Raw genomic sequence first — 20,712 nt, forward strand, 5'->3', positions numbered from 1 at the left:
CTCTTCTTGGAAAAGATTCAAAACTGGTAAATCCCAATCTCCAACAGTCACTGGCCCCTCAGTAATTTCATTTAAATATGAATTAGGCACCCCCATGCTCAGCTTTGGGTGCAAGGTTTGCCTGGCTGAGGTGCTCCAGCCTCATCAGTAATTTAATTTAAATAAGAATTAGGCACCCCCATGCTCAGCTTTGGGTGCAAGGTTTGCCTGGCTGAGGTGCTCCAGCCCCATCAGTAATTTAATTTAAATAAGAATTAGGCACCCCCATGCTCAGCTTTGGGTGCACGGTGTGCCTGGCTGAGGTGCTCCAGCCCCACAGGCTCCCCAGCCATTCCCACCTGAGGTCTGGGTGTTCCCAGGGCCTGGGATCCACAGGATCCCCAGCTCAGGCAGGACTGCCCAGCAGCTCCCAGGATGAATCCAGGGTGCTGACCTCAACCTTCACGCTGTGGTTTTGTTTTGAGCCCCTGGAGGCTGAGGAAGCCCAGGCAGGGCTCTGGGCCCAGACTGCAGAGTACACCTGCCCAAACTCCTCTAGAACCACACTCTGCTGAAAAGATCTTGTGCTTTTTAAAAAGCCATGACAGCCTCTAAAGCCCAATTTGCTGCGCTCGCACAACGCACAGGTACTTTAAAGGTACTCTCACTCACACTTGGTTTCATTACCCGGGAGCTTTGAGGAAAACAAAACACACAATAAAAACCTTTACTCGCTAGAAAAACCCTTTTGATCATCTTCAGCTGTGCACGTTCTGATCTCCAAGGGGGGATATGAGTTCCAAACTGCCTGGGGCAGCTCCAGCATGGGGAAAGGGGAATTCCTGCTTTTCCCAGGGCACCAGCAATGCCTCGTGCTGCCATCCCCAGGGGAGCTCTCCCCTGCCCTCCCCACATCCCCTTCCACCTGCCAGGAAGGGGGGAGCAGTCCCCGAAACAGCTGGAGATGGCCTCTGTTTCCCTGGGTACCCAGCCCTGCTCAGGCAGGGAGGGAGGTGGCATGGGAGGTGACACGGGAGGTGACACGGGAGGTGACATGGGAGGTGGCACAGGAAGTGGCACGGGCTGTCCCTGCCGGCTCCTCCACATTTGTCACCTCTCCTAAACCACTCCTCTCCCGAAATTGCCACTTGTGCTGTCAGCAAGATGGATGTGCAGGAGCACGGGGTGATGGAACACGGGGTGATGGAGCACAGGGTGATGGAACATGGGGTGATGGAGCACGGGGTGATGGAGAACAGCATGATGGAACATGGGGTGATGGAACATGGGGTGATGGAGCACGGGATGATGGAGCACAGGGTGATGGAACCCGGGGTGATGGAACCCGGGGTGATGGAACATGGGGTGATGGAGCACGGCGTGATGGAACATGGGGTGATGGAGCATGGGGTGATGGAGCACGGCGTGATGGAACATGGGGTGATGGAACACGGGGTGATGGAACATGGGGTGATGGAGCACGGCGTGATGGAACATGGGGTGATGGAGCATGGGGTGATGGAGCACGGCGTGATGGAACATGGGGTGATGGAGAACATGGGGTGATGGAACATGGGGTGATGGAGAACATGGGGTGATGGAGAACATGGGGTGATGGAGAACATGGGGTGATGGAACACGGGGTGATGGAGAACATGGGGTGATGGAACACGGGGTGATGGAGAACAGGGTGATGGAGCACAGGGTGATCCCTCTCCTGACAGGGGATCACAGCAAAGCCTGGTTCTGGTTCTGAATGTCCAGCCTGCTTCCTGAACTCCTACCAGTGCACAACACAGCAATTTATTCTTTTAATAAAACCATGTCTCCAGAACTCGCTCCCCTTCCTCATGTGTTCTCATAAAATCTTAACCAGCTGCCTGGGAAGAATGCAGAAAGGATGCAGGATGGAATTCTACTGCTGAAAATCAGCGGCTTCCCAAAATTATTCTGCCATGCAAAACAACTGCGTTGCTGACAGAATTTCTCCTAACTCCAACAGACACAAACAGTTGGGGCTGCGGGGATCCATCACCCATTGAAACCAAACAAAGGGGAGCAGCTTTAATTACTGAGGCTGCAGAAATAACTCATCACAGGCACAGCTCCTCGCCTAAGGAGGGGTTTTCTTTAAGATCCCTGTGCTGAGGAGCTTCTGTACCAAAACAGGTGCCCAGTGACACCCTTGGCAAACCTTCTCTTCTGTCAGAGCCACGAGAAGGGACACGTGGGCACTGTGGCTGCTGCTGTTGGGAGTGCTGGCCTGGGAGGCCATGGGACCATCCCAGTGTCCCAGTGCCACCAGGGCAGCAGGGGACAGCCCCAGTACCTCTGTGCCACTTGGGAACAATCCCAGAACCCTGTGCCACCTGGGCACCAGGGGACAATCTCAGTATCCCTGTGCCACCTGGGGACAGTCCCAGCTCCCTGTGCCACCTGTGCCACTTGGGAACAATCCCAGAACCCTGTGCCACCTGGGCACCAGGGGACAATCTCAGTATCCCTGTGCCACCTGGGGACAGTCCCAGCTCCCTGTGCCACCTGTGCCACTTGGGAACAATCCCACCACCCTGTGCCACCACCCTGTGCCACCTGGGGACAGTCCCAGCTCCCTGTGCCACCTGGGCAGCAGCAGCAAGGCACCATCTGGCCCCACTGCAGGCCTGGCACAGGCTGGGGAGGGCACCCACCCCTCATGGGGTCAGGGGCCATGGGTGAGGGTCGGGGTCTGGCTGAGCAGCAGCAGCAGCAGCCAGGGAGCCGCGCTCCAGGAGCACCGGGACAGGGAGGGAACCGTCCTCCAGAAAACTCTGTGTGCTCAGCCCAAAAGGGATTGATTACACTGAGATATGAATCAACCATCTAAAATGAGGGAGCTGAACTTTTGTATTATGTCAGCACACAGAGGCTTCTCCTGGAGAGCCCCAGCAGTCCTCACTCCCCATCTTCAGGCAGACGATGAAACCTCGGGGTGAGAGCTGGGGCCGGGACCCAGCTCAGCCTGAGCTGGGCTCACCCAGAGGGGCTCTGAGCCTCCTCCCGTGGCACAGCAGCACAGAACGAGACCGGTGAGTGGAAGTTTGTCCCGGTGCCAGCGGCAGCCCCGTGGGTGCCCTCTGCTCTCACCCTCGGGGCACGGCCAGATGTGCCCAGCTGCGGCTGGAGCCCCGGGGCTGTGTGCCCCGCCGAGGGCAGCCCCGGGCCCGGGCCCGGGCATGGCTGCAGGCCAGCCCCAGCCCGGAGATCACCCTCAGGCTCGGAAATGCCGGCTCCAAGCCGCGGGAGTGCCGCCCGTGTCCCCGCAGGAGCTCAGCCCGGGAGCTGGCCGCCCTCGCACCCACGGACGGGTGAATTTGGAGCCCTCGCTGGCACAGGGAGGCTGAACCCAGAGCAGGGAGGGGGAACCAACCCGCGCTGGCCGCGGGGAGCCCTGGCCGCCCTGCCGGGATGCAGAAGAGCGGAGCACAGCCCGCTCCGGGTGCTCCGGGCACGGCTGGACCCAGACAGCTCCGGAGCTGCGGGAGCGAACTCCTCCTGCGGCACCCAAAGGGCTTTTCCAGCCCACTGGAGTTCAAAAAGAGCCCATTCCCGATCCCTCGGCAGCTAGAGCAATCACTTTCATGTGCATTGAGGTACATTCACAGCACCTGCAGCCGCGGACACCCCAGAGGAGCAGAGGCTCGGGCTGGAGAGCCTGGGTGCTGCCCACGCTGCCATCCCGCATTTCTCCTCTCGGGTCACCGGCTCAGAGCAGAACAACCCCGATTAAAGCGAGCCTGCCGAGGGCACGGGGGCGAGAGGAGCTGCTCCGAGGGCAGGAGGGGCAGAGCCAGCTGTAGCACAGGCATTTCCGCATCCCACTGCCCCTCGGCACAGGCATTCCCGCATCCACAGGCATTCCCGCATCCCGCCGCCCCTCAGCACAGGCATTCCCGCATCCACTGCCCCTCGGCACAGGTATTCCCGCATCCACAGGCATTCCCGCATCCTGCCGCCCCTCAGCACAGGCATTCCCGCATCCACTGCCCCTCAGCACAGGCATTCCCGCATCCCACTGCCCCTCAGCACAGGCATTCCCGCATCCCACTGCCCCTCAGCACAGGCATTCCCGCATCCACTGCCCCTCGGCACAGGCATTCCCGCATCCCACTGCCCCTCGGCACAGGCATTGCCTGTGGCCGCATCCCACTGCCCCTCGGCACAGGCATTCCCGCATCCCACTGCCCCTCGGCACAGGCATTCCCGCATCCACTGCCCCTCAGCACAGGCATTCCCGCATCCCGCCGCCCCGCGCCGGGCTCAGCAGCGATGCCGGCGCTCCCTGCAGCAGCCTCGCCACCAAACACACCCCGGCCCTCGCCGGCGAGAGCCCGGGGATGCTCCCAGCCCTCGCTCCCGTCTCGTTTATGTAACTCGTTTATTCAGCGAGCTGCAGGCAGCGGGCCTGGCAGCCCCCTGGGATGGGCTCCAGCCGAACCCGCCTCGGGAGCAATCGCCCCCGTCCTCAGTGAGGCACTTCGGAACGTACCGAGGTACTAACAGTGTTTAATAGTGGTCCAGTGTGTCTCAACAACCTGTGAAGCCATCGAGTTACTTTCCCTGCAACGGTACGAATAAACCACTTTTTAATTATCATTTCCTTTGATTCTCCATTTGTGCCACGGAAAGCACGAGGACCTGAGCACGTCTCAAAATACAGAGGATAATTGAGGTACACATAAAAAACACTTGTCAGCTGCCCTACATAGACATCTACTGTATTTTCAGGAGCTACTACAACAGGAGCAGCCTAAAACCGCTTCCAAATCCCTACCGAAAATGCCTCCTGCAGCATTTTACAGCAGACTGTTGGATCAGTAAAAATGCTTTTGGATAAAAAGCATTGTAACCTGGAGATATCCGTGGCAGCCCAGCAAAAAACAATCCAGCCAGAGACTTCATAGCTGGGAAGTGCCGCTAATTAAATCAGATTTCTCAGCAGCCAGGAGCTTCAACCGACTGCACCCGTATTCCAGAGAAGGAGAAAATGGGGGGGGGGTTTGAACTACAGTAGGATCAAGGCAAAGTACAACACATGGATAAAAAGTTACAGTGGGGGCTGGGGGGTAATTAAATCAAGGCCGAGGATTGCGGAACACAAGCCAGGAGGAAAGGTTCGAGTAGATTGTGGTGTCTGAGTGCCGGTAAACAAATTTTGCTCCAGTCAAGAGACAGGAGATCCGGGAGCACAGGGTCCATTAGGAGAGGCAGGAACAGAGCCACGGGAAGCACAAAATCTCCTCGTGGCACGGAGCCAGCGCTCCAATCGTTGGGAAATATAGAACTATGTATCAAAATAAATAATGCCGATGGTAATGCTCCTGGCAGGGTTTAATCGTCCTCTCCCTGCCACAGCCCCGCGCTGCTCACTCTGCAGAGCCCCGAACTGCTGCCGGAAGCCAAAACTGCATCATTTCACCCCAACAACCCATTCCTAAACTTCCAGCAACAGCCAGGGCTTCTCAATAGAGTGAAAGAAGGGCAAACGAAACCGCGCCGGGAGCCGGCGGGCGGCCCAGAGCTCAGGGCTGCGGGTACCGGCTGGCTCTGGGGACAAGTTCCCGCATCCCCGGGGCAGCCCCGGGGCAGCCCCGGGCCCGGCGCCGCCGCAGCAGCCCCGCAGGGGCTCGGCCGGAGCCTCCCTGGGCAGCCCGGGGACGGATGGATGGATGGATGGATGGATGGATGGATGGATGGATGGATGGATGCTGCCGCAGCGCTTCCCTCCCGCCCGCCCGCCCGCGGCCGCCTCTTACCTCAGCACGGCCGTGTCCCCTTTCCTGACCACCAGATTGTCCACGGCAGAGCCCGGGAAGTCTCCGCCCGGCGCGGCCAATCTCCCGGGAGGCAGGAACCAGCAAAGGCCGAGGAAGACGATGGCCAGCCACTGGTGGGAGCCCCCGGCGCTCCGCAGCGGCGGCAGCATCTCCGCTCCGCGCCGGCCCCGGAGAGCGGGCGAGCGCTGCTGCTGCTGCCGGCGAGGGCGGCCCGGGCTGCGCGGGCGGCGGGCGGCGGAGCGCGGCTGCTCCCGGGCGGCCGCCGCAGCATCCAGCGCGGACGGAGGGCAGCGCGCCCGCTCCGCTCGGCTCGGCTCGGCTCCGCTCGGTCTGGCTCGGCTCCGCTCGGTCTGGCTCGGCTCCGCTCGGCTCGGCTCAGCTCCGCTCGGCTCCGCTCCGCTCCGCTCGGCTCAGCTCCACTCGGCTCCGCTCGGCTCAGCTCCACTCGGCTCCGCTCCGCTCGGCTCCGCTCGGCGGCGGGCGGTCCCCGCTGCCAGCCCGTTGCCACGCAGCCGTCGCCTTGGCAACCGGCCCGGCGGCGGAGGATGCTCGGCCCTCTTTGCCGGGCTCCCCGCTCCGCCCTCCCCGCAGCCCGGCCCGCGGGCCCCCAGCCCCCCGCGTTCCGCCCGCCCCGCTCTGCTCTCCCCCCCCAGAAGGCGGAGTGGAAATTGGCCGCCCTGCCAAAAGGCAGCGCACAGGCGGCAGCGCCGGGAACGGCACCGGCAGCTCCAGCCAGGGGCCCCTGGGACCTGCTGGAAGCTCCAGACCTTTCTGGAACGGAGGGTTGCCCACTCTGGTACTTCCATCTCCTAATATTCTACCCAGAAAAAAAGATTCTATGCCACAGACCTTCACCAAAGAGCAAATAAACCACTGACAGGTTATTTCTCCAAATTCTACCAGGAAAGCCAGAGACCTTTACCAAGGAGAAAGAAAAATCACCAACAGATTATTTCCTAAAATTGCCCTAAGACATTCAGAGATCTTCACCAAGGAGCTAAAACCCACTGCTCTGTTATTTCCCAGAATTCTACCAGACCTTTGCGCCAAGGACCTAAAATTCACTGAAAGATTCTTCCAGGAGACTGAGAAGCCTTTGCCAAGGAGCAAAAATCCATGACAGATTATTTCCCAAAATTCTACCAGGACAGCCAGAGACCTTCACACCAAGGAGGGACAAACCACCCCCATTTCTCCCCAGGACTCCGGCGGGGCATCTGGAGACCCTGCCTGACAGATTCCATCCATTCCAAAGGCCATCAAGAGCCTTTCCCCAAGGAACATAAATCCACTGACAGATTATTTCCAAAATTCTACTGAGACACCTCGAGCCCTTCAAAAAAGCAACAAACCCCCTGGCAGCCGAACTTGCTGCAGCCAGCCAGGAACGAGCAGCCTCTTTTCCCTGGGGTCTTCCCCAGCGCACACAAAGCCCTGGCAGGCTGTGGCAGGCACACAGAGCAGGGAGTTCAGTTCTGTTTGCTGCCTTTGTTTACCCTCTGTGCCCCTCCAGGCTGGGCAGTGCCCAGGGTCAGCGCTCACACCAGAGCCCCGGCTGCACCCCCTGCCCGCTCAGCCCGGTCCCTGCTCCTCTCTCTGGAGCTCCAGAGGGGTTGCATAAGGGCTGCTGTGGAACAGGAATTGCAGGAATGCTGCACTGGGGCTGTTCCAGAGTGATTCAGGCACATCTGGCCCGCACACTGTGCCGGTTGTCCCGTGTGCCACTGTCCCTGCCCATCTCCCTTTCATGCCCTGCCAGGGCGTGCGTGGCTCTGCGTGCCCTCCTGCCCTGCGCACGGTTTGCCTCAGGAGGAGCGGGGAGCAGAACGTTCCAGTCTAAGCAGCTCTGTGACAATCAGGCTGCTTCTGCCGCTCGCTCTTTCGGGAAGCCCCATCCCCGTTCCTGGAAGCTGCTCCCTCCATTACCACATCCCATTAGATGCTTCCAGCTGCCAGAAGAAATCCGAGCGTGCACAAAAGGGAATTCTTCCCTTTCTCCCGCAGCACCGAGGCTGCAGAGTTTCCTTGGTGAGGAAGGAGAGGGGGAGAGCGGGGCTGGCTCCCCCAGGGTGGCTGGGAAGGGCACAGGGTCCTTTTGGAGCAAACACAAGTGTCCAGTGACACACAGGCAGCTGCCACAGCCCTCAGAACGTGGCATAGGAGCTTCTCCCTGGCACCAGGGGAGCATCAAGTGCCAAAATATCACTGGGAATGCTGCATGCAATTGGAACTGGCTGGGCACAGGATATCAGGCTCCCTCACCCACACTGAGGTGTTCACAGAGGTGGAGCTGTCCCACCCCTCAGCCTGCCACCACCACCCACCACTCAGAGATCCACAATCACTGCCCCCAGGGCCTCTCCAGAGCCAGAGCCTCCCCAGGGAACAACCAGACACATCCCACAGCAAGCAGCTGCAAGGGTCCTGAAGGGCTTCAGGAACCCAGACAAGGGCTGTGACAAGGGGAGCAGCAAAACCCCACAGCTGCTCCTCAAGGCTTTCTGCTCCTCCTTCCATCCCACTGTGGGATGCACCCTAATGAGGTAATTCCATTTGCATAGCAACTCTTTAACAAAAAGGGGATGCACCCCAGGAGAGCTATGATCCCTCAGAGCAGACTCTGGTGTCGCAGAGCAGAAATCCTGAGTGGAACATGGTCCTTCCTCTACCAGACCTGCACAGCTGGAACAGCTCATCACACACCTGCCAAATGCATCCTCTTCTTCACCAACACTTGTGCTCGTCAGTGCTCTTGCACAGACTTTGGGAGAGCACCACTCTGAGCTCTGGGCAAATCCCATCCAGAGCAAACCCCAAATCCCTGCAAACCCCATCCAGAGCAGGCATTTGGGGCCTAGATGTGACAAACTTCCCACAGCTGTCAGGTGTGAGGAGCCCTTTGAGTGTTCTGGTACACCCAGTGCTCAGATCTCCAGGGTGTAACAGTGCACGTCTCATTTCAGGGAGAGCTCTGAACCTCTAATGAGTCCAATGATGTTCCTCCTCCTTGACCTTAACAAACAATCAAATCATTTGCTCCTCTTTGAGTGAGCAGGACAAAAGGCATCTCTCCCCAGCACCATTTATTCACGTTGCAGAAGATCCTATAAATCTCAATCAACAATAGCAAAGATGAAGCTTTTTGTTTTGTTTTGTTCATTTTTAGATTCATATCTTGCCTTTAATGTTATTTGTAGATAAATGGAAAAATGAGCAGGTCAGGGGGCAAGAGCAGTTGTGCCAGTCAGGGCTGGTCTGGAGACTGAATTCCTTCATCTGAATCTGCCCCACCTCCTCCCCAAGCCCGGGGAGAATTGTAGTGGGGAAAAACAAGAATACAAGAGGGAAAATCTCCCACCAGATGTGTGCACACAGAAAAGGCATTTCAAGGATGCCTGAGGTTGGAAAAGCCCTCCCAGCCCATGGAGCCCAGGCCGTGCCCAGTGCACCGGAGGCGCCCCAGCAGTGCCAGCACAGGGGGACAGTGCCAGTGCTGCTGCCACAGGCCAGGCTGTCACTGGCCTTTGGCCATGCGGGCACAGGGCTGGCAAGTGAGCCCTGCCCCTGGGCAGACAGGCACCTCCAGCTCCCCCCGACTGCATTTGGCTGGTTTAGCACCAGGTCCCTCCAACCCAGCCCTGCTAACGCCATATGATAATTCCCTGTAATTCAGCTGCATGTTTTTGTTTAGAACCATTTCAAAAAGCTAAATTTAGTTGTTGTTTGCAAGTATTCGTTCAACAGTTTGCACAAATACTCAAGACTGATTCCCAGACTTCACACTTGGCTTTTTGCTTCGTTTCCTTCTGTGTGTTTAACTCTCCTGCACCCGTTCCCTCCCGCTGGCGACACAAGATGGGAGTTGGATGACTAAAATAAACTCCAGGAGAATCAGTGCTTTGGGTCTGCATCCCAGAGCCAGCATGGCACAGGGGAACAGAGCACAGGAACAGAGGCATGTGCCCCTGGCACCTGCCTGGGAGCAGAGTCCGGGCCACAGAGCCCTTCCTGCCAGGACACAGCACCGAGCACTGGGACAGTGTCCATCCCCCTGGGACAGTGTCCATCCTGCCAGGACAGTGTCCATCCCACCAGGACAGTGTCCATCCTGCCAGGACAGTGTCCATCCCACCAGGACAGTGTCCATCCTGCCAGGACAGTGTCCATCCCCCTGGGACAGTGTCCATCCCACCGGGACAGTGTCCATCCCACCGGGACAGTGTCCATCCCACCAGGACAGTGTCCATCCCACCAGGACAGTGTCCATCCTGCCAGGACAGTGTCCATCTCACCAGGACAGTGTCCATCCCCCTGGGACAGTGTCCATCTCACCAGGACAGTGTCCATCCCACCAGGACAGTGTCCATCCCACCAGGACAGTGTCCATCCTGCCAGGACAGTGTCCATCTCACCAGGACAGTGTCCATCCCCCTGGGACAGTGTCCATCTCACCAGGACAGTGTCCATCTCACCAGGACAGTGTCCATCCTGCCAGGACAGTGTCCATCCCGCCAGGGCAGTGTCCATCCCACCAGGACAGTGTCCATCCCCCTGGGACAGTGTCCATCTCACCAGGACAGTGTCCATCCTGCCAGGACAGTGTCCATCCCCCTGGGACAGTGTCCATCTCACCAGGACAGTGTCCATCCTGCCAGGACAGTGTCCATCCCCCTGGGACAGTGTCCATCCCACCAGGACAGTGTCCATCTCACCAGGACAGTGTCCATCTCACCAGGGCAGTGTCCATCCTTCCAGGACAGTGTCCATCCAGCCAGGACAGTGTCCATCCCCCTGGGACAGTGTCCATCTCACCAGGGCAGTGTCCATCCTTCCAGGACAGTGTCCATCTCACCAGGGCAGTGTCCATCCCCCTGGGACAGTGTCCATCTCACCAGGACAGTGTCCATCCTGCAAGGACAGTGTCCATCCTGCCAGGACAGTGTCCATCCCGCCAGGGCAGTGTCCATCCCACCAGGACAGTGTCCATCCCCCTGGGACAGTGTCCATCTCACCAGGACAGTGTCCATCCCGCCAGGGCAGTGTCCATCCCACCAGGACAGTGTCCATCCCCCTGGGACAGTGTCCATCCTGCCAGGACAGTGTCCATCCTGCCAGGACACAGCTGTGGCTGCCCCTGGATCCCTGGCAGTGCCCAAGGCCAGGTTGGATACTGGGGCTGGGAGCACCTGGGACACTGGAAGGTGTCCCTGCCACCTGGGACACCTGTCCCTGGCTGGGCTTTGAGGTTCCTCCCAGGACAGATGAGGTGACAGGATAAGGAGGGGACACAGCAACAACAACAACAACAACAACCAAACAAACAAATAAATCCAAAAAAGCCACCCACACTACACAGAATTTGAAGAGTTGTGGCTTATGTCCAAATTCACAGAAACTTTGGGAGGTTTAAATGTTTCCACAATGACCAAAGAAGAGTAGAATCATAGAGGAAATCAATAAAGTGCTCCTGGAGGTAAAACTAGTTTTTAAATATTATTTTAATATCTTTGAGGGAAGAAAAAAGGTAATAATTCCAAGTGGCCTAGGAACTCTCAGGTAATAATCTCTAATACAGCTGCACTTTGTTTTTTCTCCTGGAGCAAAAACACCACAGAAATGAGGACAACACTTTTCTCCTGTGCTGCAGCACAAACCCTTCCAAGGGGCACCTGGCCAGTGCTCAGTGTTCTTCAAAAGAGTCTCAAGCTGCCTAAAATCTACACAAACAACCCAGGGCACCCTAATAATTTGTCAGCTTTAGTTTTCAAGGAGCAGTTTCTGATGGTTCTGCAGAAGTTATGGAAAAGAGCTCACCCAGACCAATCCCACTGGATCATCAGTCAGAGCCTGAAGAGGCCTTTCAAAAGGCACTCCCTGAAAATTCCATTTGGGAAAGGGGTGGAAGGTGCAGATAAGTCAAAGGATAAAGCTCAGAAAACACCAACCCAGCACCCTGACATTTTAAAAGGAAAGTTTTTATCTGTCTCCTTTTTCTTATTACTTATTATTATTTAAATCTCTTACATGTGGAAAATGAAAATAGTGATTTTGTCAAGTATTGGAATCAACAGAAATTTCCTTTTAAGTGTCTCTGTCACCAATGACTTCAGCATTCCTGACACAAAGGTGGGGTTTTTGCTAATAGGATTGAAAGCAAATGCCAAAATCTCCATAAAATGCACTTTCCATTTTCTGCATAATCTATGACACAACCATGTGCAGAAGTGTGCAGTGAAATAGGGAATTACTTCCCTACTCCCAAGCCCATCACTCACATCCCTCAGGGTGGGAAACCCTGAGACCACGGATCCCATCCTCCCAGCATTGCCACACTGCCCCATGTCTGCCCCACGTCCCCAGGCGCCACTGCCCCATGTCCCCAGGTAAATAAATGCCACCACTGCCCCATGTTCCCAGGTGCCACTGCCCCATGTCCCCAGGTAAATAAATGCCACCACTGCCCCATGTTCCCAGGTAAATAAATGCCACCACTGCCCCATGTTCCCAGGCGCCACTGCCCCATGTCCCCAGGTAAGTGCCACCACTGCCCCATGTCCCCAGGTAAGTGCCACCACTGCCCCATGTCCCCAGGTAAATGCCACCACTGCCCCATGTCCCCAGGTAAGTGCCACCACTGCCCCATGTCGCCAGGTAAATGCCACCACTGTCCCATGTCCCCAGGTAAGTGCCACCACTGCCCCATGTTCCCAGGTAAATGCCACCACTGCCCCGTGTCCCCAAGTGCCACCACTGCCCCACGTCCCAGCACTGCCCCATGTCCCCAGGTGCCATGTGCCCATGGCCTTTGTGTCCCTCCAGGGTGGGCACCCAGCCCTGCCCGGGCAGACAGCTCCTTTTGAGCAGCGAGGCTCAGCATCTCAGGGGAACCCAAATTCACAGAATCACCCAGGCTGGGAAAGAGCTCCACACCAGCAAGTCCAGCCTGGGGCTGGTTCCATCCTGTCACCACAGGTACCACATCCAGGCATTCCTGGGTCTCTTTCCAGGACAATCAGTGCAGCACTGCCCCGGGCAGCCCCTGCCAATGTTCACCACCCTTTCCATAGAGAAACAGTGAACAATTCCTTCTTTAGCCCCAACAGAGGCCTCAGGACCAGCAGCGCTGCCCCAGCACCTCCTAAAGCAGCTTTTCCCCCCAGGAGCAGCACGGAGACGCTGCCCTGAGCCAGAACATGCCTGAAGGCCAGGCCAGTGCCTGGCAGGAGCACAGGAGGGGTTTGGCTGCAGCAGCCCCGGGCAGGGACACGCTGCACCCAGCACAGGGCGCACAGCAAGGCTCCACTGCTACATGAGGATGAAAACATTTTCTTCACCATATGGAGCGGGATGAAAATAATTGCCAAACGGCAGCAGCTCGCTAATATTGGTGCCAAAGGCAGGAGAGTGCTGTCAGCTCCCTCTGCCCACCGCTCCCTATTTTAAGAGGTGCGAGCGGGCGCGGTTTGAAAACATCCACCGGGAGTTCCGGGCTGGGAACTGCAGCAGCTCATCCCCCAGGCTGGGAGCTCGGGGGGCTCACTGCTCAGCAGCCCCTGAGCCCAAGGACAGGGAGGACTTTGCTGAGCAAAGAATCACAGAATTGTTTCTCTTGGAAAAGCCCTCCCAGGTCACCGGGTCCCAGCTGTGCCCGATGCCCATCCTGTCCCCAGCCCAGGGCTCCGAGTGCCACCCCCAGGAATTCCTGGGACACCTCCAGGGATGGGCACTGCAACCCTCCCTGGGCAGTTCCAGTGCCTGAGCCTCTTTCCATGGGGGAATTCCTGCTGATGTCCACCCTGACCCTTCCTCCAGGCCGTTCCCTCTCCTCCTGTCCCTGTTCCCTGACTCCCCCCCGGCTGTGCCCTCCTGGCAGGAGCTGTGCAGAGCCACAAGGGCCCCTGAGCCTCCTTTGCTCCAGGCTCAGCCCCTGCCCAGCTCCCTCAGGGATTCTGCAGCCCCTGCCCAGCTCCCTCAGGGATTCTGCAGCCCCTGCCCGGCTCCCTCAGGGATTCTGCAGCCCCTGCCCGGCTCCCTCAGGGATTCTGCAGCCCCCCTCCCCAGCTCCCTCAGGGATTCTCCAGCCCCTGCCCAGCTCCATTCCCTGCCCTGGACACTCTCCAGCCCCTCAGGGTCGGTCTGGGCACAAGGCGCACAGAACTGACCCCGGCACAGGGGGACAATCTCTGTTCTGGCCAAGAGCTGGCTTCAGGAAATGCAGGGAAAGCAGCAGGGAGTGACAGCAGACGAGCATCCTGCTGCCCCAGGAATAACGTCTGGTGGTGGTGACTGGTCTGTGATGGGCAAACCTCCTCCCTGCTGGGGCTGCAGGGGAGGGAATTGCCACAGTTTGCAACTCCGCACCCCGGAGCCAAGCCTAAACGCTTCCTGTATGGGAGTGGTGAATTACCTGAAAGAAACGCTCTCCAAACATTAGGAAAAGGGCACCAACAGCTTTCCAAGGCTCCCTGCAGCACACACAGGGCCTCGTTGGAGCCCGTGGCTTTACATGCAGTGCATCCCAAACTTACAAACAAACCACAGTGGTTCCTCCCGTGGCTTTCAGCCTGGAGAGGTGCAGAACAACCCTTACCAAAACTGACGGATTTGGAGTAACTTCCTAACCAAGACACTCCACGTTCTCAGTGTCCCGGTGGGGATCCCTGGTGCAGTCAGTCCAGTGTGGTGTCAGAGCTTTGCAGCTGTGAACAAAGTGTGAATCCCTGCTCAGCAGCTCAGCCCTGCCCGGCAGGGTTTCCTTTATCCACCAGGGACTGTCCTGCAGCCTCCCTCATCCCACCTGGGCAGGAGGGGGACAGGGCTGGCCGAGCCAGGCCCAGCCGCTTCTGCTGAGAGCCGGGGACAGCCCTCAGCACCGCCCCCAGGGGATCCCATCCCAGTTCCACAGCCAGGAGCACGGAGAGAGCGAGAAGGGTTCTCTGTCCTGGGCTGTGACACGCACCTGCCCTTGGGACAAAGCCACCTCCAGCATTTTGTCACAGCACCCCTGGGGTTTTCCCTTTCAAAGCACCCTAAGGAGAGCACGAGTTCCCTGGAACACCGAGATCCTGCCCCAGTCAAATCCCAGAATCCCAGGAGGGCTGAGGCTGAAGTGCCCACAGTGGTCCCAGCTCATCCCAGAACCACGTCCAGATGGTTCTGGAATATCTGCATGATGTGAAGGGAGTTTCTAAAGGGGGTGAGGGGTTTTTGCTCTTTATTTTTGGTATGCAGCAGAGTGGTTGGAAGATACAAAGATCGCTGATCACAGCACATCAAACAAACCAAGCTGATAAATTGATTAATGTGCTGACTTCATATTATCCCATTCTGTTTTCTGTTTGATTTACATGTATAATTTACTTACTCATTTAATCTCATTAATAAAATATCAGGTGGGGAGGCTGTGTGGACTGCATGTTTCCTCCTAGGGTGCTGAGATTAAAAACCTGAGGAATCTCCAGACAGTGCCTTTGTAACTCTCAGAGCGATGCTGCAAAGCTGTGCCTTATAGCACTTCCATAATTGATGCTGGAATCACAGCACTGCTGGAGTTTATAGGAAACAACATTTGCATATCAGTCATTTCCTTCGACTAACAACAGGGGCTGGGGAAGCACTGAGTGCTGGGCAGAGAGCAGCAGCAGCAGCAGAGAGGTTCATCACTGCTCCAGAAATCCATCTCTGCTGCTCGCAGGGCTGGGGAGAGAAAGGCACCTGCACTTCTGGAGCCAAAGATGAGAATGGAGGCAGGACCCCAGGAGCAGTGAGGCTGGAAAAGCCCTTCAGGATCACTGACACCAAGCTGTGCCCAATGCCCACCCTGTCCCCAGCCCAGGGCTCCGAGTGCCACCTCCAGGGATGGGCACTGCAACCCTCCCTGGGCAGTTCCAGTGCCTGAGCCCCTTTCCATGGGGAAATTCCTGCTGCTGTCCAGCCCAATTCTCCCCTGACACAACTCAGGGCCATTTCCTCTGCTCCTGTCCCTGTTCCCTGGAGCAGAGCCCGGCCTGGGGCTGTCCCCTCCTGCCAGGAGCTGTGCAGAGCCACAAGGGCCCCCAAGCTTGGCCATTATTAGTGAAAAAGGGTGAATAATTGACAATAAAGTCAGCTTTAGCCATGCTCTTGGTCAAGGACAGAAATGGATTTTCACAGTCGCATTATCAGAGACCAATTATCCTCCCAAACACAGAAAGGTTTGTGCGAGAGGAGGTGAAACAGCAGGAAAAACACAAACTAACCACTTCAGAATGTGATTTATCTCCCCCATCTCAGAGCAGCACCACGCAGCTCAGGGTTTGAATATTCCCACTCCATCCTCAGAGTGGCATTTGAAAAAGAGCCTGTACCTGTCAAATAAATTGAATAACTGCACGCGATGACCCTCAGTCCGCCGGGAGATGATCGGTTTCTAAAATAAGCTCAGCTGCTCAGGGAAGCACACCTTGCTGCTGCACACACCCGTGCTTTCTGGGACACGGAGTGCTGTGCACACACAAACACAGCCATGCACTCACTGGAGAGACTCAGCCTCAGCAATTCTCCCTCCCAGAGCCCACGACTGGGGCTGGCAGAGGCACAGTGATCTGGTTCCAAGGCTACGTTTGGAAGAGAAACCTTCCAACATCCACTCAAAATCCCGATTTTTAGGTATTCCAAAACCTGCTCAAAGATCAGCCCTAAGACCTGCCCAGGGAATACTCATTTGCACATTCTTAAATACTAATGTAAATCAGAGCAACATTAAAGGAGTCAGTCAGATATTATTGCCCCAAAAGCAAACATCTGGTGACTTACCTAGAATTTTTAAAATTAATATTTTTTTCAAACTGAAATATCAATGAAATGCCTGACCTTAGCCTGAAAATAGGTTTTGCATCAAGCACAAGTCTATTTATTACACTTCAGCAGGTTTGTAGCCCTGTTTTTTAAGCCACTGAGGCTGCTGGCCCCAGCACTGCCTGGGGTTTTGTGCCCACCCACCCTGAAGAGCATTGCAGCCCCTGAGTGATTCCAGCCAGGCCGAAGACAAAGGTCTAAATGAGAATTTGCTGCTATCTCATGATGAAATTAAGGAACCAGAGACACTCCATTAGTGCCCCGCTGGAGAGAAATCGTGCACCACGAGCTCATCCTTTATCAGCCACCAGAACTCAGCCCTGAAATGCTGAGTCACAGGCTGTGGCCAACAAAGACATTAAATCTGCATTTTAAATCATTCAAAACCAGCTCTGTCTGGGAATCCAAGGTGTCCCTAGGTGGGTTTGACATGTCCCACATGAGTGACATGCCCAAAACTCTCTGGCATGCCTGCTGGCCTGCTCCTGTCATGCCTTTCCACAGAGCTCCTGGTGGGCAATAATCAACACCTCACCTTCCCTTGAGGCTTGCAATGGCCAAGGCAGATCTTTCAGCACTTGAACCAGTCTGTGCCATCATAATTTATGTTTTTCCAACTTTTGGTGTCCATTTTCAGTCCAAGCCCCCCTGCCATGGCCCAGCACTCAGAGCTGCAGGTCCTACCTGCTCAGGCACACACTGGAGCAGCAGCACCCGGGGGTTTTTAACCAGAAATTCATAGATATTTAAATGAGATGGGAGACTCATATTCAGCATTCGCCTCTTTGGCTCTCAGAAAGAACTCCTGGCTTTCATGGCCAGAGATTCTGGAGAGTATCAGGACAGAATTTCCAGTCAACTCTGACATGCAGGGGTGCTGAGTCCAGAATCGAGTCCAAACTAAGTCTAATCAAGAATGAAGCAATAAAAACAATCAAGCAAATAATAAAGCAATAAAACAAGGAATCTTGATACACTAGAAGCAGCAATGTACCTTTTGGATGTATAGGCAGAGGTGTTCTACTGCTGAACATGCACGAGGCTGAAATGCTTGTGTCTGACACATCAACAAGGAAAAAACATTTTAAACAACGCAAAAGAGATGATTTGAAATAATCTGGGACATAATTTCAATCCTTAATTGAAACCCCAGAACCAATTGTGGTTTATCTGTGCACAAGAATGAGCAAGTGCAAGGATTGCCAGCAGCGTTTGACCCCTGCAGGAAACAAACCCCAGCAGAGTGCTGGGAAGAGCTGGGTCTGCCCCAGCAAGAGCTGGGACCTGGTGCTCAAATCCCCATCATTTGCTAGCAATCAGCCCCAGCAGTTTGGAACAAACCATCTCTCTGATGGCAGAGGCTCTGAGGGTGCAGAAAGGCAGGGCTGCTCCCTGGAGAGGGGCAGCAGGCAGCACCAGGGCCCTGGGACAGCCACAAACCCTTCCTTGGCAGGGAGAGCCCTGGCAGGCATGGGGATGTGCCCAGCCTGGTGCCACTGCCCTGGGCAGAGCTGGGCAGTCCCAAATCCCCTTGGCAGGGCAGGGGATGTGCCCAGCCTGGTGCCACTGCCCTGGGCAGCCCCAAGGCCCGGGTCCCTCCAGGCTGTGCAGTGGGGCAGGAGCTGCCAGGGGAGCCCTCCCTGGGCACCTCCCCTCTCTGAGGGGCCCTGGTCCCTCAGCCAAACCCGCTCTGCAGCTCAGCTGGGAGATGCTCCATGGGCAGCCCCTGTGCTGACAGCCCCAGCTGAAAGGCCAGGGCTCCATAAGCTGGGATCCACGGCAAGGCAGGATTGCTGTGGCTGGCCTGGATGCTCCCAAAGGGCTTTGGCCACCCAATGTCCCCTGAGTGGCACCAGGGACACTCTGGGGTGGCCGTCCCTGCAGCAGCCTGTGCGCCTTCCCTCCCTGCCCCTCCTCACAGACAGCAAACACAGGGAAAGAACAACGCTTGCCATTTGCATTCTGCTAACAACTCACTCAAAATAAGCAGATCAATCACATATAATTAAGTTGTCAACGCTTAATATAGGGTGCTGCACTACTTTAAAAAAGGCAAATATAAATACCAAAGCAAAGCAACAGGAAACAAGAAGAAAAGGTCTCACTGATGTTTATGGCCAGCACAAACCCAGGCCTCTGATTTTCCCCATTATTCCAGCTAAAAGCTGAAATTTAGCTGTTTAATATTTCAGCTGGATAAATCTCAGCCACGTTTGAGACATTTAAATCTGTCATTTGTGGATATGTAGCTGACCCTTAGTACAAAATAATCCCTGCAGTATATTTATGAAATATAAACCCAGCCACGCTGCCCAGCAGTCGGGGTTACAGAGACTCAGAAAATAAAATCTCTTTTCCAAGGAGCGCAGAGGGTAAATCAATGGGAACGATTTACATGAGCACAAGGCAGCTCCAACATAAAATAGAGGTGGCATGCCCTTTTAGGGAAAATGATTTCTAACAAAAACTGACATTTTGATGAAGATTGTTACAAATTTTAATGGCATGTATGGAAAAAAAAAATAATAATTTAAGTAAAAAAAAAAAGTCTGGGGCAGTTGGGAGGGCAAGGCCACAGGTGCTGTGTGTCACCCTGGGGTCAGTGGCACCAGGCACAGAGGCACAGAGCCCCAGAGGGGTGAGTGCAGCGCCTTCCCTCCTGCCCAGCCCCTCTTGCTGCAGGTTATCAGCTCCAGCACAAGCACTGCTTCACTTATCTCATTTTGTTCTGCACCTCAATGAGGGGTTTTGGCTGCAGTCTCATTGACAGGGCTGCATTATGAACCTGTGAATAGGGTTTCCTTCCACACTGCCAACATTACCTTCTGCTGGCTTTATGCTCCAGCTGTCCCTTTCTTGTCTTGCATGAGGCATCTAAAGAGAAAAAAAACCCTCTTAAAAAAATTTAAAAAAAAAATTGCTGAAGTGGGCCTCTCCCTCTGGTTAGTGTGGGGCTGGCACCGGGGGAATGTTCTCCTGTTGCAGAAGGGGTGAAGCTGTTTGCTGCCCAGAACTGAGCAATCAGCCCCGCAGCCTGCAGGGATCAATGCCCAACACCTGGAGCCAGGGGAGGCTGCTCCTGCCTCTCCCAGGTGCCACTCAGGTTCCCATCAAATTAACATTTCATGAGCCTCCCGGGCCCCACAGGGCAGGAGTGCTTGACAGGTGAAGTTCAAAATGGATTATTCTCCCCCCTCAAACTCCTGAAAGATTTTGATCTTTGACATCGACGTGTGCTTCAAACATGATTAAGTGGCAGAAAATAAATCCATCCTTTATTAAACTAAATGACAAGTTATTTCCTTTCTTTCGGTGGAGAACTTACACAGGAAAAAAGGTTTCACTAAAAGAAAAAAAGTAATAAAGAATCTGATCCGGTGATTTTGGTTATTTCAGAAAAGCTGGGAAAGGATGGGGTGACTCTTCAGTAAAGCTATGAACCACCTAACTCAGGAAGGATCCCAGTGAGGGAGAACTAAAACCAGGGGAATTTAGCCCAAATCCATATTCAGTTCAGCACTTTGATTGATGGTATTTTCATTGCAGGAATATCCAATAAATAAAGTGAAAGCAACTGTAATTATATAAATTTTTTTGTAATTGTATCTGTAATATGGACCTGTAATTTCATCTCTGACCCCACAAATAACCCCTGGGGATCAGGGATCCCTCCTGGCTGCAGTCCAAGACAATCTTGGCTGCTTTGGGCAAACCCTTCCCTGTGTTTGAGTATTTCCACAGTGACAGGAGAGCCCTGCCCAGGAACAGCTCAGGGATCACATTCCTCTGGGAAATGCAGAGAATCCCTGCAGAACCATGCAAAGAGAGAAAATCTGCAGCTACACCAGGGAAAACAGCGTAGAAAAGAAGAGATTAAAAAGAGCCATTAATAACATGTAGATGCACAAAAGCAGATCCCAGCACTGCCTCCCACAGAAGCAGCCAGCACAGCCAGGCTGGAGCTGATCCGGTGGCAGGTTCAGAACAGCTGCTGGAAATTAATCCCAGCCAGCTCCAATCTGGTTTGTGGGTTTCATTGATCAGCACAGAGTGCCAGGAGCAGCACACCCAGCATTGCACC

General features: G+C 55.3%; 1 protein-coding gene across 3 annotated transcripts in view; it reads right to left on the minus strand.

The window, feature by feature from the left end:
- Positions 1 to 6,342, minus strand: part of NEGR1 (neuronal growth regulator 1) — a 193,621-nt gene extending 187,279 nt beyond the window's left edge. The window contains exon 1 of one of the 3 annotated variants that reach the window (XM_071436991.1): positions 5,775 to 6,342. In XM_071436991.1, coding sequence (XP_071293092.1) covers positions 5,775 to 5,944 — 170 coding nt within the window. In that variant the 5' untranslated portion in view covers positions 5,945 to 6,342. The remainder of the gene's footprint in view (positions 1 to 5,774) is intronic. The other 2 variants (XM_071436992.1, XM_071436990.1) reach the window with 2 other exon arrangements.
- Positions 6,343 to 20,712: the final 14,370 nt, after the last annotated feature.

Source organism: Agelaius tricolor, unplaced genomic scaffold, assembly GCF_023055355.1.
Source record: "Agelaius tricolor isolate 1412-34295 unplaced genomic scaffold, bAgeTri1.0.p SCAF_11, whole genome shotgun sequence".
Taxonomy (NCBI): Eukaryota; Metazoa; Chordata; class Aves; order Passeriformes; family Icteridae; genus Agelaius; species Agelaius tricolor.